The sequence below is a fragment of the Colobus angolensis genome, unplaced genomic scaffold (assembly GCF_000951035.1).
Source record: "Colobus angolensis palliatus isolate OR3802 unplaced genomic scaffold, Cang.pa_1.0 Scaffold355, whole genome shotgun sequence".
Taxonomy (NCBI): Eukaryota; Metazoa; Chordata; class Mammalia; order Primates; family Cercopithecidae; genus Colobus; species Colobus angolensis.
The window spans coordinates 1,250,717-1,267,120 of NW_012116877.1; the positions used below are offsets into that span (position 1 = coordinate 1,250,717).

Consider the following 16,404-nt stretch of genomic DNA (forward strand, 5'->3'; position numbering starts at 1 on the left):
TAGAAAGTCACCCTGTTGGGCTGAGCATGGTGCTGTGCACCTGTAATCCCAGCCCTTTGGGAGGACCAGGTGGGAGGCTTACTTAAACCCAGGGGTTTAAGGCTGCAAGGGTTTGAGGCCGCAGTGAGGTTTTTTGTGTCTCAAAAGCAACAACAACAAAAAAAGTCGCTCTGGCCATAGTAAGGGAAAGGATTGGATGGGGAGACTGCAAGTCTAGAAGGTGGCCCACAGTGGCAGGAGGGATGGAGGAGTACTAGATCCAGCAGCACAAGGTCCCAGGGACATGGGGTGCAGGAGGAACAGGTCACTTGCAGGGGAGATGATGGCCAGGAGGCAGGTGAACCAAAAGTAGTGAATGGTCTGGGAGTCAACAGAGTATAGGTGTTGCCATTTAACCAACACTGTCTGTCTCCACAGGCCTGTGCCCAGTCCTGGGTGTGAAGGAAGTTGATTTGCCCCAACTCTGCCCTGTGGGCTCTGCCTTGTAAGCAAAGCCCCAGGCCCAGGTCTGGCCCACAGCTGCCCTCCCCCAGGCACAGACACATAGAGGTCCTACTCTGCCCCACCCTGGGCACTACCTCTGGAGGAAGAACGCAGACCCAGTCTAAGGGAGGCCCCATGGACCAAGGACTTTGATATCACTACCTGGGTTTTTAGGATCTTCCTACCAGGACCCCTCTGGGTTGCCTCCCTGCCCCTTCCTCAGAGCTCCCCCAGCCCCTCCTCAGCTTCACAGTCTACCCTGGGTGCCTGAAGCAGGTGGGCCTAACATGTTGCTTAGGCCTCAGGACCAGGTTGGAACAGGAGTCACATCCATGGCTCTTTGCCACCTCAGGGCCTTTCTTCCTGCTGTTTGCATGGTTAGACTTGAGCAGCACCTGTCTCCGCAGGCAGAGACTGGGCTGGCTGCCCCAGCTCTGTATGGAAGGAGGAAGGGGGCCAAGCCTGGGTCTCCCAGAGCCCACTAGCCCAAAGGTCTCCGTACCATGAATGCTGCAAAGAGGCAGGCAGACGCAGTTTAGGTATCATTTTTTTTCTACTTGCGGAGAAAAAGTGAGGAGAGATAAAAATACAAAGAAAAACTAGCTTCATTTTTAAACAAACAGGCCAGGTCATGCCAGGCCTTCTTCCCAATTAAATCCCAAGGCCATCTCCAGTCCCAACCCCAACCCCCGCATGGCGCCAAGGGAAGCTTCAGGCTTCGGGCAAGAGCTCCAGCCCAGGCAGGGAAGTCGTAGCCCTAGTGCCAGAGCACAACCTTCCTGCCCTGGTCCACGCTCACCACGTGGCTCCCGGAGTAGCACCAGGCCACGGCGTTGACGGCAGTGCTGGGGAAAGGGAGGGGCAGGCTTCAGGGAGGCTTTGGGAACTATGCCTGCAACCTGGCTCTGCCCCGACTGCTGGACCTGGGTAGTTTGAGGCCCTCTCTTGAGCCTGTTTCCTCATCTGTAAAGTGAGCTCACAGAGCTGTGGAAAGGACAGACCCACTGTGTGTGGAAAGTACCTTGTGAACTGCAAAGGGCTCTGGTCGGGTGGAGGGTGGAGGGACAAGGGCTGGAGACTCCAGAGTCCCAGTATGTCAGAACCTGGAATCAGCCTGGCAGGACTGGGGCCAGGCAGGTGGCCAGGTGGAGGCCATGCTCACCGATGGGGTCCCTGAAGTCTGCTTTCCAGTTTCCCAGTGTCCACATCCCAGATGTAAAGGGCCCCATCACAGGAGCCTGCCAGTGCATAGCTTCTGTCCGGGCTGTAGTGGCCACAGCAGAGCAAAAAACGTGGGGGTGGGGTCAGAGAGGAGGGCACACACACGGTCCGGCAGGGCACTCTTGGACACAGGCATATGCTCTCACAGACATACCTGAATACAGCTTTGGTCCAGTCAGAACCGCATTTGAAGCCATCAGCCCTGAGGACAGACAGGGCTGGGGTCAGAACAGAGATCACCACTAGTTCCTCTGCAGGGAGCTTCCAGAGCTTCCACTCTTGTCAAGGAGTTTGGTACCTCAGCAGGACCTGGTCTGGAGGGGCCTCCAGGGAGGGTCCCAAGAGGGTCTATTACAGGAGAAGAGAGGCTCAGCTGTCCCAGCAAAGGTCACAGGGTCAGCAGGCATGAGGCTGGTACCTGAACACCTGGCGGATGTTGCTGACACGCAGGTCGATGACCTTGAGTGTGTTGTCTCGGGAACAGCTGAGCAGGTGCAGCTGGTCGTGGCTGAGGCTCAGGGAGGTGACCCGGCCCTGCACAGGGATGACCTGGGTGCAGTGAGGCCCCCTGAGGAACAAGGACAGAGACAGGGATGAAGAACAGCCCAGCCAGGCCACTCCTGACAGGAAGGGGCCAGGCGCAGCAGCCTTCCCAGCTAACCAAGTCCAGAGGAACCCCAGGGCCCTGGATCGCTGGGGTAAAGGCTGCCTGGGACTCATCTCCCTTCTCCCCACTGCAGTCAGCTGCCTCCTTCGAGGAACCTAGACTTTGATTTGAAAGCCGGAGCCCTTGAAACCTTTGGGTCACTTAAAATAAGCACCATATCATCTGAGCAATGAAGTCTTGTCTTTAAAAAATATAAGAGAGAGAAGGAAGGGTTGCAAACAGTAGTTGATGGAGATCAGTCAGTAAAGGCTTGAGGCAGGCCTAGCACTGGCTCTAGCTTTGCTTTTTTTTTTTTTTTTTTTTTGAGACATCTCGCTCTGTCGCCCAGGCTGGAGTGCAGTGGCGCAATGTGGGCTCACTGTAACCTCCGCCTCCTGGGTTCAAGCGATTCTCCTGCCTCAGCCTCCCAAGTAGCTGGGATTACAGGGATCTGCCACCACACTCGGCTAATATTTTTAGTAGAGACAGGGTTTCTCCATGTTGGCCAGGCTGGTCTGGAACTCCTGACCTCAGGTGATCCGCCCACCTCAGCCTCCCAAAAAGCTGGGATTACAGGTGTGAGCCACCATGCCCAGCCTCTAGCTTTGCTTTTACAAACAATTCAAGCCCAAAGTTAGGATCTTTGGTTTAAAAAACAACTAAAATAATTTTTTTCCTTTTGATATAAAAGTGGTAACTAAATGGAAAACGGTACATCTCCATCTTGGTTACAAGGTCCAGGGGGAGTCCAGCATTGGACCAAGAGCCATGAAGACAGTGGCACAGCTTCCTGGGGGAGCTGAGCCCAGCCAAGAGGCACTAGCTGGCAGTGCCAGCCCCACAGCCTTGCCTGCCCAAAGTGCCACCAAAACTTGTCCTGCCATGGCCAGAGAAAGGAACAAGAACTTGGGAGCCCTGTTCCCAGCCCTCCCCCAGTCCTCCCGCAGCCTGCGCCTGTCACCTGCTGTCCCAGAACCGGATCTTCTGGTCATTATGGCCACTAATGATGATATGGTCCCCACACACCACGTCATTACAGTAGGAAAGGACATTGATGGTCCTGGAGCCTGGGGACCAAGCAGCAGACCCCAGGGCCTCAGAGGACAGTTGTCGGGAGCCACCCCACAGGACACATGGAGAAGCTGAGGCCCAGAATGCAGTGTCCTCCCAAGACTAGAACCCAGGTCTTCTGCTTCCCAGCCCAGGACTCACCCACGTCTTTTTCCCACCCACAGCCTGTGGACACCAAGAAACCAGGCAGAAAACACCATTGGGGTATACCATTGGGGGACTGGAGGTTCTTGAGAGGTTTCACCCCCAAATGCCTATGAATCTCAGAGGCACTCCCAGAGAGCAGGTGAGGTCACTCGTACTCTGGCCTGGGGCTCCTGGCTGGTGGGGAGGGGAGGTGGGGTTGGGGCTCACAGTAGGCACGGCCGAGGTCCCACTCCTTCACTGTCCGGTCACGGCTCCCAGTCACTGCCTGGTGCCTTGTCAGCTTGAATTTGGCAGCTGTCACCTTATCTTTGTGTCCAGACAGTGTCTCCTGTACCCCGGCCCCAGGTGCGGATCAAGAGTTTGGCCAAGACCCCATAACAGGCCCCCTAGTCCTGAGGTATGACCCCTGACCCCCAGGCAGCCTCCCCAGTCAGGCCTCACCTTGGACTGTGCCTCCCCCACCTTCCAGAGCTGGGCAGCCTGGTTGTAAGTGGCTGCTAAAACCTGGTAGCCCTGGAGAAATGGGAGAGGAAAATGAGAGGTGCTAAGCCGTAGGCAACATCCTTCAGGCCAGAGAATGAGGCTAGGGGCTGCCCCAGAGCTTCCCATGGCCCAGGTCTCCAAGGCAGGCAGAGGAGCCTCCGGCCCAGGGAGGAGGATCTGTGTAAGAGCCCAAGGGCCTGGTTCTAAGGTATCCATGCTACGCCCTCAGGTCCCAGAGCCCCCACCTGTCCAGTGTGGAGATCAGAGGGGGCGCAATCCCATGCCACTGGGGCAAAGTTCCTCACCGAGGGGTCAAAATCCACACTGGTGATGCTGCCACCAGCTCCCTCCAGGGTCTGGTTGACCTCCAGGCGACCTGGGAGGACCAGGAGAAGGGACAGTTGAAATGAGATCCTAACCTCACAAAATGGAGGAATTGGGATTGAGAGCAAAGATCAGTCCCCGTCGCCCCCCCACCCCCACAGGTTAGAAGACAGAATCGCTGGGTCTGTTCTGTGGCCTGGGCTGGAGACTACACCTCCCCTAACTGCTGGCAGTGGGTCCCAGGGACAGCTAGTCATTTCACAGACCAGGCTAGAGAGGACCAGGGAGAAGGGACTATCTGTGGGTCACGCAGCAAGCCAGGATCAGGCCAGCCAGAAATTTGCCTTTTCTAGGAAGCCCCCAGGAGCCAGCTCTGACTCCCCAGGACACCCCCTCTCCAGAGCACAGAGCTTGGGACAAGGCCAACAGTTCATACTGGTCCCTTACCTGAGTTCTGAGAGCTCAAGTGATGCTAGACGAGGGTCACCTGGTAGACTCAGGGACCTGCTCTTCAAGGGCCTGTCCCTGTAGGACCTCATGATAGGGGACCCCCACCCACCCCCATCAGGGACCATCTGAACTCAGCCTTCCCCATTCTGCAAATCTGGACCCTAGGAGCCAGGAGGCTCCACCCTTCTTCAGAGCAGCGAGCCCCGAGTCTCACTCTTTCCAAGGCATTGTCTAGTCACTGCCCACAGAATATTCCAGATGGAGAAACGCAAAGAGATCCAAGACCTCTGCCCACCAAGTGAACTGAGGAGCAGGTCTGGAGAGAAGCCCCGAGTTGGCCTGCAGGGGAAGGCTCCTTACTTCCCACAACATTCCAGAGGTGGATCAGGCGGTCAGCCCCTCCAGTGGCCAGGAGGCTGCTGTTGGGGCCAAAACGAACAGCATTGACCTCAGAGAGGTGGGCATCCTGTGGGGAAAGGGGAGATTGGTGCCCCAGCCCTCCCCACACATCTCTCTGTGGGTGCTCACAGGCCCTCTCACCAGTGCCTGTGCAGACACAGCCTGCTGCAGACATGGTATCCCCATCCCCGGTTTCTCTGTCCACACTTTTGAGTTTCAAACCTGGCCCCACCAGGTGTTCTCACCTCTGCCTGGACCCCTGCAGCAGCCTCCGTGCTATGCTACTCTACTCTCCTGCCTGGCCTCCTGGCCTCCCAGCCTCCTCTCTCTCCCTCCCTGGCCCATGCCCCCATCATAACATGCGTGACTCCCACCACAGGCTGTGGGAGGCAGCCTCCTGCTCCTGCTGAGGAGCCCAGCCTTGCTTCCCTGGCCTCCTGGGACCACCCCTGTGCCTGCACTCCCTCACCACTGCCCCACCCATATGGCTCAGCTCCTCCCTTACCAGCACATCCTGAGCCTGGGTAGGAAGTCGGGTAGCCACACATACAGGGATGATCTGGTATCGCTGCTCAGGGGCTCCCCCAATTGAGTGACCTCTCCTCTTCTTAAAACTGGGCGTAAGGTGGGTTGGGGTCAGGAGGGCATTCAGCAAGGCCTTCTCAGGTGGGAGCCTTCAGCTCCCCTGAGGCATCAACCATAGGAAGCAGATGGGCAGGAGGCAGAACATGGCCCCAAGAAGCAGTGAACGCATTCCTCAACCCAGCCTTTACCCCAGGGGTCGGTGTGGAGAGCACACAGAGGCAGGCACAGGAGCAGGGTAGGGCTGGTAGGTGCAAAGAAACCTCAGGGCTGGGGTTTCAATCCCAGTCTTGCCACTTCTTGGCTCTGTGACTCTGAATGAGTCCCTGACATTTCAGAGCATTTTTCTCAATTGAGTAGGAGCTCCTGCCCTGCCTGAGGCTGGAGCTCTTGGTCCCCTGTGAGGACCTTGGATGAAGACAGACCCTTGTGATGACAGAACCTGGAAGACAGCTGAGCAGGGGCTGGGGCTGAGGCCATTCACCTGGCTCCTGTCTCCAGGGCCCAACAGACTCACAGGCAGACAGCTGTGCACCACAAGGATGGACAGGTCAAGGCGCAGACACAGACCAAGCCTGGGCTGGGGAGCCTGACACACACGTGGGTGCACACAGGCACACACACACTTACTCCAGAAGCCCCTTCACCACATCCACACAGTGGGACAGCGTCAGGGAGGTGGCTGAGGCAGACCTGAGACAAAACCGAGAGAGATGTGCTAAGGGACTGGCTGGTATGTGTACAAAATGGCTGTCCATCTCCACACTTTGCCAGAGACCTGGAGGCTCATAACCTCTCAAGTCTGGGACAAGAACTTGACTTCTCCAAGACCAGGAGACTAGGATGACCCAGACCAGTCCCAGGAAGGTCAGGGCAGCAATGGATTTGGTAATGAAAGTCTCCCAAGGTCTCCCTCATGATGAGAAGAACTGCCTCACCCTACAAGTAACCACCAACAAAAGTTCCTGGGAAGCTGAGCTGGGGCCTACAGAGAGAAGAGGCGCTGAAGGTTCCCCCAGGGTGAGGATAGGAAGAGGGGGAAGCCTAGGCTTGCTGGGTGACCTCAGCAATGCCCAAGAGAGGGTGTGTCCTGCAATTACTTGGCCCACAAGGGCTCCCAAGGACTTTGGGGACCAGCATCTCATGCCCCTCCCCACGGTTTCTTCACTGCCCCAAGGCCTGGACACTGGGGACCTGCAAGGAAAGACTGAGAAGAGGCGTTAGGCTGGGGAATGGGGCCCGGGGAGGGGCAGCCTCAATGACAGGCAAATCAAGAGGAGAGACCCTGCGGAGGGGTACCCAAGGTCTGAAGCCCCAGTCAGGTCCCACAAGTATTAGCACGCATCTACACATGCTCATACGTTCACACACAGACGGGCTTAGTCAAGTTTGTACACACCTGTGTCTCATGTCCCTGTGGATGCACATGCTTGTACACCTATGGCTGCACACACATGCCTGGCATGACTGGGCTCTGGGCTTTACCCACAGGTTCCTTCCTGGTGACAGCTATTCACAAGCCTGACACCCCATCCCCAGAGCTCTGATTCCAAGAAGGAGGGAAAGGGTTGAGGGTAGGGGTTGGGGTGGGTGAGATGGAACTGACTGCAAGTGGCTCCAGACAATGGAGGTCAGACTAGCCCTGGGAGATTTGAGCTTTCCGGCCTCTCCTCAAGCTCTCTCCCAACCCAAGAGCTGACTCCAAGGTCCAAGAGGAAGACCCTGGCAGCCTCTGGGGTGGGGCTGAGCTCAGAGCTCTGAGACCACCACCTGGGTCCTCACCTGAAGGGCCTCTTCCACTTCTCACAAGCTTCATTCTCCAGGGGCTCTGGCTCAGGGGCCAGAGCCAGAGTCTCGGTTCTCTCCCTCATCCCATCGCCTAGGGTGTCCGGACCCCTACGAGGAGAAATGAAGCTCAGAAACGCCAAGGGACCAAGCCAGCCCCTCCCGACCCCAGCACAGGACACGCTTAAGACAGGAATTCCCAGTGATGAGGGTTCTGTATGGGTACACGTGCAGCGGGCACGCATGCAGGCTCCTACGACCACACGGTCCTCTGCAGGTGTCCCGTGGGCCCCGACTACTTGGGGGCCTCGGGACGCGGCTATGCCCAACTTCAGTCGGCGGCCTGGGTCGTCGCAGGCAGGCGGAGCCGGGAGGCAGAACACAAGGGTTGGACCGGCCCATCCCCACTCTTACTCGCTGATGCTCACGGTCCGCTTGGCAGCCTTCTTCAGCTCCTGGGACACCCGCGCCTGCTTGGCCCTTGTTGGGTAAAAAGCATCCTGAGAGCCTGGCGCGGCGCCTCGCACGCAGGCGGGGCGCGACCCGGTCCCTTTCTCCAGTGGGCGGCTGCTGCCCGCCTCCCTTCCAGACACAAGCGAGGCCCGACTCTCCCTTCAGGGGCGGGGCCTGCTCCCTCACCGCTCCCGGCGCTCGTTGCGCAGGTTGCGCTCAGCTGCGGCGCGCGCCTTCCGCTGCACGAGCCTCTCCAGCAGGTCGCGCGCCTCCTCCTGGAGCCTGCGCAGTGCTGCCTCCCGGAGCCCGACGTGCGCGCGCAGCGCCTCGTAGTCTTCCCGCTGCACTGCGTTCTGCGCCCGCCGCTCTTCCACCTGTTGGGCCTGCTGCGCCCGTGCCTCTCGCAGCTGTGCCACGCGGACCTCCAGGGCCGCCAGCCTGGAGGATGGAAAGAGCGGATAGCGGGTCCCAAGCCTCCCCCGTCACTGCCCAGTGGAAATCTGCCTCGGAGCAGAGACCGACCTCCCTATGCCAAACGCGGCTAGCCGGTGGCTAAGCCAGGTCTCCCCCAAGACTTCGCCCTCAGAGCCCAGCCGTTAGGTCCTCTGGCACCAACCGATAGGCTCGGGGGCACGTGGGGAAAGCTCTTGGCCCGCGCCATTCTCCCGCATAGTTGGCCCCGGACCTCCCCGAGGTGGGCGCGGTCCCTCCCGCCCCCGCCCGCGCCCGCGCCTCACTTGCTCTGCAGCTCCTGCAGCTCCATCTCCAAGGCGCCCAGGGCCGCGCTCTTCTCCACCACCTGGTAGGCCATCTGGGGGCGGACAGGTGAGCACGGCGGCGCTGAGGCCCCTCCAGGCCTCTAGTGCCTCCCGGGCCGAAAGCGCTAAGGGACCGTCGGCTGCTCCCCTGCCCGCCCCCTTCCTGAAAAACAAGCTGAGCCCCACACAGGTTTGGGACCTTGCAGAGGGATGCGCTGCTGTTTGTGGAGCAGTGGAAGGCCCTCGGGCTCTGGAGTCGGCCCTGGGTCCCAATCCTCGCTGTGCTGCTTCGTATCTCTGCGACCCTACTAGGCACGTCTCTGGCCAGAGCAACCCGCTACGCTGCCTCGCCTGAAGAGTGGGAAGACATCGCTCCGCTCCCAGCGCCATGCAGAACCACTGCGAGGACTCCTAGCGCAGAGGCTGCTAAATGCCCATCTGGCCCTCGGGCGCCATGATGTTCCCAGCAGGCTACGTGCTCCTTCCATCCTCACCACACCGGGAGGCTGGTACTGCCACTCTCACTTCACAGACGAGGACACCGACAGAGAGGTTTAAGTGTCTTGCCCAAAGTCACGTAGCTAAGAGATTTGAGCCCAAGCCACGTAACTGCATCACCCTCCAGGCTGGTCAGGGGAATGTGAGTTCTGTTCCCCACCCCTCCCTGGGGGCTTCCTGGCTTCACTCAACCCAGACCTGCCCAAGCTCAGGTCTCAGCAGCGAGGAGCCCCGCGCAGAGGCACACAAGGCTAAAATCAGGCATGGACTCGGGGAGCCAGGGCCCAGACTCAATATGGGAACAGCCCTGGCAGCCCAGGAGAGGCAGTGAGGGTCATTTCATCTGCACCCCCGCCTCACTCGACATGCCTTCAACTCAGAGCCAAGCAGGGTCGGTGGGAGAGACAGACCCCAGGCAAGGCTGCTCCCACCAATGTGACAAAAGAACATGAGGGCCAGAGGCGCCTCTGGCCCAGGCCAAGGCTGGGGGCTCTTATTGCTAATCTGTTCCTGTGTTCTCACGTGGGCCTGGTGAGGACAGACTGAGGAGCAAGGTTGGCGCTGCCACCTGCACTGACGTGATGCCCTATGAGTGAGTCTGCAGAGAAGGAGTCTGCACATGCGGGTTGGGGCACCTTTATTCATAGTTGGCCCCATTTATGACATAATTCTTTTCACCACTGAGCAATCTGATCACAACCTCCACTTTCTCACCTGTCACTTGCTTTCATTTATGTTATACCATTATGTTATACCATTCAATATTTTATTGTATGCCTTTCAAAATTCAAGTAGTAGAGGTGGAAAACAGATTAGTAGTTGCCAGGGGTTAGGGATGGTTGGGGGGAGAGGGGTGAATGTGACGAAAAAGGGGTAGCAAGAAAGAGATCTTTGTGGTCAAACAGTGCCATATCTTGATGGTCACACAAATCTACACGTGATAAAATGATAAAGGACATATACACACTTCATACCAATCCCAGTTTCCTGGTTGTGGGTACTATAGTTATGTAAGATGTAGCCAGTGGGAGATGCTGGGGGAAGGGGACGCAGGAACTCTCTGGACTATCCTTGCAACTTCCTGTGAATCTATAATTATTTTAAAATAAAAAGTTAAAGTAATAATAATGATAAATGCTTGTTATGTGTGGAACTACCAGAGAAATTTTTACAAAAGAAAAGAAAAAGCCTCCCCACTGCCCCCATCCACTGGCGCATGCAATGGGTACTGGCTGGTGTGTGTCCAGGGAAGGAATGCTGGGGGCCAGGGAAAGTATCCCGGGCAAAGGGAGCCGGGAGCTCAGAAATGAGAGTGGCAGGAAATGCAACAGGAGCCTGGGGAGCTCAACGGGTTAGCCAGGCTAGGAGCTTTGGAAGATCTACAGCACACTAACCATGGAGAGAGGTAGTAAGACGGGTCTTTACTTTTTACTCTATGGCTTCTATTCTCTTGAGTTGTTTACAAGCATGTTTTGTGTACTGCTTGTCTTTAATGGAGATCTTTTTTTGAATTAAAATATGTCACTCTGAAAGCTGTATGGAGAAGGGACAGGGAGTGCTGAAGGAGTGTTCCAGGGTAGGATGAAAGTTACTTGTACCATGTCAGATATGGTACAAGAAACAGACATTGATGGATTTGGAGATAGTCAACATGACCTTGTGACCAGCTCAGGATGGAGGGCTGGGAAGAGTCAGAGGTGCCCCGGCGTTTCCAGCCTGTGTGAGAACCACTGGGGGACAGTCACAGGAAGGACAGCCCACCTCATTCATAGCTTAGTCTACAAATAGTCCGTAGTATGGAATGGACTGTGGACACAGGCCCTAAGGATATAGTTTGTCTTGGAGGCAAACCAAGACATCCCACAGCTTGGGGAGCTCACAGCCCAGAGGCAGGGGGTGGCGTGGGGGGTCAGATGTTTGAGAATCACCTCTCAAACAAATATTGAATTGGACCTACAACAGCAGCTCTAGGGAAAGATTCTTAAATGAGTCCGTACCTATGCCCATACTTCTGTTGGGCAGTTGACTTGCCATGCTGTGACTGGATGTGTATTTACTGGGCTATCACAGTCTCCTTCAGAGAACTAGAAGCCCCATGGGCCAGCTCTTGTTTATTGCTGCATTCCCTGTACCTTGGATATAGCAACTGTCAATAGATGTTGAGAGAATGAATGGAGAGCACAGAAGGTGATTTGTGTGAGAGGGGCCCAAATCCTGGCTGTACCTCTCCAAGCCTCAGTTTCCTCCTCTGCAACCATAAAGTTGTGAAGGATTAACTGAGACAATGTTTAGCCCAATGCCTGCAGGGAGACAACTCTCAAAACGGCGTGGACCAAAACAGCGTGGGCCAAATTCTGGGGGAGATGGTGAGCCTGATTTTAGATGTGATGTCCAAAAAGCAGCTGAGCAAGAGAGTCAGGAGCTCAGAACAGAAGGCTGGACTAGAGACAGATCTGAGAGTTGGCAAACAGAAAATGTGAGTCCGTGAGCCCCAAGAACACCCATATTTGAAGGGAGGGGAATAGGGAGAAGGGAAAGGAGCCAGTGAAGGAAGTTCAGAGGCAACAATCACAAAAATGAGAGGGAAACCAGGAGAGCATCGTGCAAGAGAAGCCGAGAGACACTGTTGCAAGGGGACAGGGAAGGTGGTAGTGTCAGGTGGAGCGTCCACACCCTGCCAATGAGCTAAATGAACCTTAGTCTGCAAATGTACATTGAGCATCAACTGGTGCTAGGCCTTGAGGATGGCTGGGCGAGGGGTTAGCCATGGAGTAGTGAGCAGAGTAGGCTAAACGATGTGGAAGGGAAATGGGCTGCCAGGCTCTTGCACACCTAACTCCCTCCAGCTGCTGTTGGAGCCCACTTCATTGTGGGCTGCCCAGGGCACTCTGACCCCTGCTCAGCTTCAGGTCAGAGCCTGGCACACGCTAGGGCTCACTCAATGCTTGCAGCACTGGGCTTGGAGAATGCAGCAAACACAGGAGTACCCCTCACTGGCTGGCTCCCTTGGACCACATCTCTCTACACCATTTTCAGACCCCTTCCCAACTTACCTCACCACAGACCAGCCGGAGCCCCTCCTCCTCCTCCTGCCACTTCACCCTCAGTGTGGCCAGTGATGGGACTTGGTCTGAGTCAAGCCCTGACTCCTCCCTGCCAACCAATCAGAGTGGTGCTCAACGTCCCCTGGTTCACCCAAGTGCCCAAAGGCACCCAAGGGATGCTACATGAAAAGGCTAAAACAAGAGCCATTAACTTCCTCCTGGGAAGATGGAAGCTAGCAAGCCAGTAAAGGAAAAGGCAAGTCTCTACAAATGAGCTATCCATGACTCCTCTGCTCCAAGATTCCCCTAGGCCTTGGCCAAGGACCCTTCTCAAGAAGCACCTCCCAGCTGGGCGCGGTGGCTCACGCTGTAATCCCAGCACTTTGGGAGGCCGAGGTGGGCGGATCACAAGGTCAAGAGATCGAGACCATCCTGGCCAACATGGTGAAATCCCGTCTTTACTGAAAATACAAAAATTAGCCAGGGGTGGTGGTGAACGCACCAGGAGGCTGAGGCAGGAGAATTGCTTGAACCCAGGAGGCAGAGGTTGCAGTGAGCTGAGATCAGGCCACTGCACTCCAGCCTGGCTGACAGAGCCAGACTCAGTCTCAAAAAAAAAAAAAAGAAAAAAAAAAAAAGAAGCACCTCACAACTCTGAACTCCAATCTATTCCTGGTTCTCATCTTCACTTCCTCTTTGGAATAGGTAGCAAGATCCTTTCTTTAGGCATCAGGCAAGGAACAGGGAAATCGAAAAAGACTGAGAAAGGGAAAAGACGTTAAGTGTAGGGGTGAGAGGGGAAGGAGATGGGACAAATGCAGAAAGATGGACAAAGAAAGCTGGAGGGGAAAGAGATTCTAAACAGCTATCCTGTGGGAAGGCCAAGGGCCTGCCTCCCCCACCACCCCCACCACCTCTGGGCAGCAGCCAGGAGCTGATGAGGCGCTAGGGAGAGAATGAACCCAGCACAGGCAGCTCTTTGTGACCACAGACACACATACACTCACCAGGGGCCCTGGTGGGTGGTAGGAGTGACACTGTTTGGCTCCGGCTGCAGCTTCTTTGAGAATGTGTCCAGCAGCTCAGCCTTCTCTAAGAGATGGTTATCTGGAGGGTGCAAAAGAATGAACCTGGGGCAGAGACAGATACCCAGCAGCCCCCTGGCATGCAAGTTATCTCCGGCTAGGATGGCTGCAGGAGCCCAGAGATGCTAGGCATGGGGAAGCTTCTGGCAGGCTGGCCTCTGCCGCATGCCTGAGGGGCGTCTGTGCAGCTCTACAGGACCTTCAGCCCTAGCAGTGTCCTTATAGCACTGGTCCCCAGGCCCACCCGAAAGAGGACCTGCTCTCCCAGGGACAGAAGGAGGACCACCACGGGGTACTGCCTGCTGAGGGTCCTGAGGGAAGGAAGGGGCCTGGGATTGATTCATCCCTGCCTCAGAGCAAGGCTTAGCCCCGGAAAGTGATAAACCGAGCTCTACCTGTCAATGGCCTTTGGCAAGTCACTTCCCCTCCAAGGGCTCTAGCTTTCTGCACTTAAAAATAATCCCTGGCCAGGCGCGGTGGCTCACGCCTGAATTCCCAGCACTTTGGGAGGCCGAGGTGGGTGGATCACAAGGTCAGGAGATTGAGACCATCCTGGCTAACACGGTGAAACTCCGTCTCTACTAAAAGTTACAAAAAATTAGCCAGGCGTGGTGGCAGGCGCCTGTAGTCCCAGCTACTCTGGAGGCTGAGAAGGGAGGCTGGCATGAACCCGGGAGGTGGAGCTTGCAGTGAATGGAGATTGCGCCACTGCACTCCAGCCTGGGCAACAGAGAGAGACTCCCTCTCATAAATAAATAAATAAATAATCCCAACTTCCCCAGCCCTAGTGTAAGGTACCCCCAGGCTAGAATAGAAAGTCCTTAAGCAATTATTCAGCAGATATTCTGGAGGTTTTGACCCTGGAACACACTCCCTCCCCCATCAACAGTCACTTCCTCTTTTCTCACCAGTTCCAGGGGAGGGCGGGGTGGTAAGCCCAGGCCTAGCTCCCTCCTCGTCAACTTCCTTCCCATACTACTTCCCACCTGTCTGTCACCTTGACTGAGGCCCCTGGGCCTGGCCTAGTTCTCACGAAAACCCCACCTCAGCCCCCAGGGTACTGCACCCCCCAGCAAACCTAAAGAAGGTATCTATACCCAATTAACAAGAAGACTGAGGTTAATACCCAATTAACAAGTAAGAAGACTGTGACCTGCCCAAGGTCTCAAGACTGGCCCTTCGGTCTGATTGCAGCCCTCCAGGTCTCTCCAGTCCCTCAAACTCACAGCTCCCTGCGGGGGGGGGGGGGTGACCCCCCTCACACTGGACGGTTCCACTGTCCGTCTGAGCAGAGGAAAAGTGTGGCTGCTGGAGGTGGGGGCTGGCCTCGAAACCCTGAAGGCAGAGGACCAGCAGCCTGGAAGCTTGCAGAGAAATTTCCCTGGCTAAGAGCAGATTTGATTGTGGGGGTTTGGCCAAGATTAGCCCCAGTGAGAGAGCCGCAGGGACTGTGATTAGACTTCCAACCGCAGACATACAATCACAGGTGGCCAGAGGCGCGACACACAGGCACACCTGTTCATCCCGTCGTGAACTGCCACACCCCATCCTGACCAGCTGCCCAGAAACAATTCTGAGAGTCCGACTTCGCTGGACTCAGCCGGCATCCGCCAGCAGCCCGGGGCCCCCTGATGCCCCCTCAGGTTGGGTAGGCTGACGGGGAGGTGTTCCATAAGACTGCGCCAGCGTCGCCTGTCGGCGGCAGAGCCTGAGATGCACAGCCTCCTCCCTAGAGGTTCCGAGTGTCACCCCTCTCCGGATGGGCCAGTAAGTGGCTGCTCTGGACAAGTCCCGCGTTCTTTCATTGCTCTACCGAGACTAAGTGCACTAATCAAGCCCCTACCCCGGGGACTGCCCGGGAAGGGAGGCATAAGAGACCCTTCAAAACCACCCCCCGGGGACGCACTTGCGTATCGAAAGCCCAGCTCGTGGGAGGCCGAGCCCGTCCTGAAGGGCGACGAGGGCGGGGGGACAGGAGGGGCTTGTCCAGGTTCTAAGCAGAGCCTGGATGGCAAGGGGCGGAGTCCTGGCAGTCGGGGTGGGCGTAACGCACAGGCTGAAGGCACAAGGCACAGCGCACTCGGGTCACAGGCGGAGGAGACAGTCAAACCCTCTCCCCGCGCCCGTAGCCGCGTCCCCTCAGCGGCCATCCTCTCAGCCCCGGGGCGCACTCACAGGCCGGCACCAGCTCCAGGAAGAGCGCCTTTTGCGTACGGTCCCGAAGACGCAGCTGCCGCACGATGTGGCGTTTCCATCGGGCTGTGGGGGCGCCGGGGACGCCGGGCCCAGCCATGGCCGCGCTCTCTCGCCTCTCGGCGCGTTCCTCCCGCCCAGGACTGCGCCAGGCCGGGGCGGGGCCTTGCCGGGACTCCGTTACACCAGAGGGCGGGCGGTGGCGGGGAATCCCAGGCTTGTCCCAAGAGCGCTCTGGTTGGGAGGACCGAAGACCGACGCCGGGAGGAGCCGCCTCCGGGTCTGAACCGCCGGGGCCCCGTCCGAAATGTTCACCTAAGTGGGTGCTCTTGTGGCGCAGGAGTGAGGTCGGAGCCTCCGGGGCGGCTTCCCCCACGCGGGTGGAGCGCTCCGGAGGTGGGGCCCTCAAGGCCCGGGTCCCTTAACCCCGTCGTGCCCGGGCGGAGTCCGACAACTGCTGATGCTCCCCATGCAGCTGCGGTCCCGGCCGCGCTCCCAGTCAGGGACCCGGAGGCCCTCAGCCCCGGCTCTGCGCGTACACTGAGGGCCCGCTAGCAGGACAACGCGATAAGGAAGCAGAGACGGAAGGGAGGAATCCCAGCTTTCCGCGGATAATGGCGTTCGAGTTGGGTCTGTGAGGGATGAAATAGGAGTTGGCCAGAGGGAGAGAGAGAGACTCTAGGCCTCGAGAAGAGCACGTGCAGAGGTTCCGTGACACGAAAACGCCAGGTGGGTGCGGGGCTGGGAGGACAGGAGGCAGAAGGGTTTATGGCTCCACATGG

The 16,404-nt window shown here is 57.2% G+C and overlaps 1 protein-coding gene across 2 annotated transcripts; it reads right to left on the reverse strand.

Annotated features, from left to right (window-relative positions):
* Positions 1–1,017: 1,017 nt before the first annotated feature.
* ATG16L2 (autophagy related 16-like 2 (S. cerevisiae)) lies at positions 1,018–15,854 on the reverse strand. Of its 2 annotated transcripts, none has more exons than XM_011953046.1 (18): positions 15,605–15,854; positions 13,352–13,451; positions 12,354–12,453; positions 8,782–8,855; positions 8,231–8,482; positions 8,006–8,071; positions 7,589–7,702; positions 6,437–6,499; positions 5,730–5,838; positions 5,186–5,291; positions 4,357–4,427; positions 4,010–4,081; positions 3,776–3,896; positions 3,312–3,417; positions 2,123–2,272; positions 1,859–1,906; positions 1,646–1,747; positions 1,018–1,328 (listed from the first exon to the last, which is right to left on the reverse strand). In XM_011953046.1, the coding sequence occupies exons 1-18, from the start codon at positions 15,720–15,722 to the stop codon at positions 1,241–1,243; spliced, it is 1,860 nt and encodes a 619-aa protein (XP_011808436.1). In that variant the 5' UTR covers positions 15,723–15,854; the 3' UTR covers positions 1,018–1,240. The 2 variants fall into 2 exon arrangements, with proteins under 2 accessions (XP_011808436.1, XP_011808437.1); XM_011953047.1 differs by having other exon boundaries at positions 8,782–8,977; positions 15,605–15,753.
* Between the last annotated feature and the right edge of the window lie 550 nt (positions 15,855–16,404).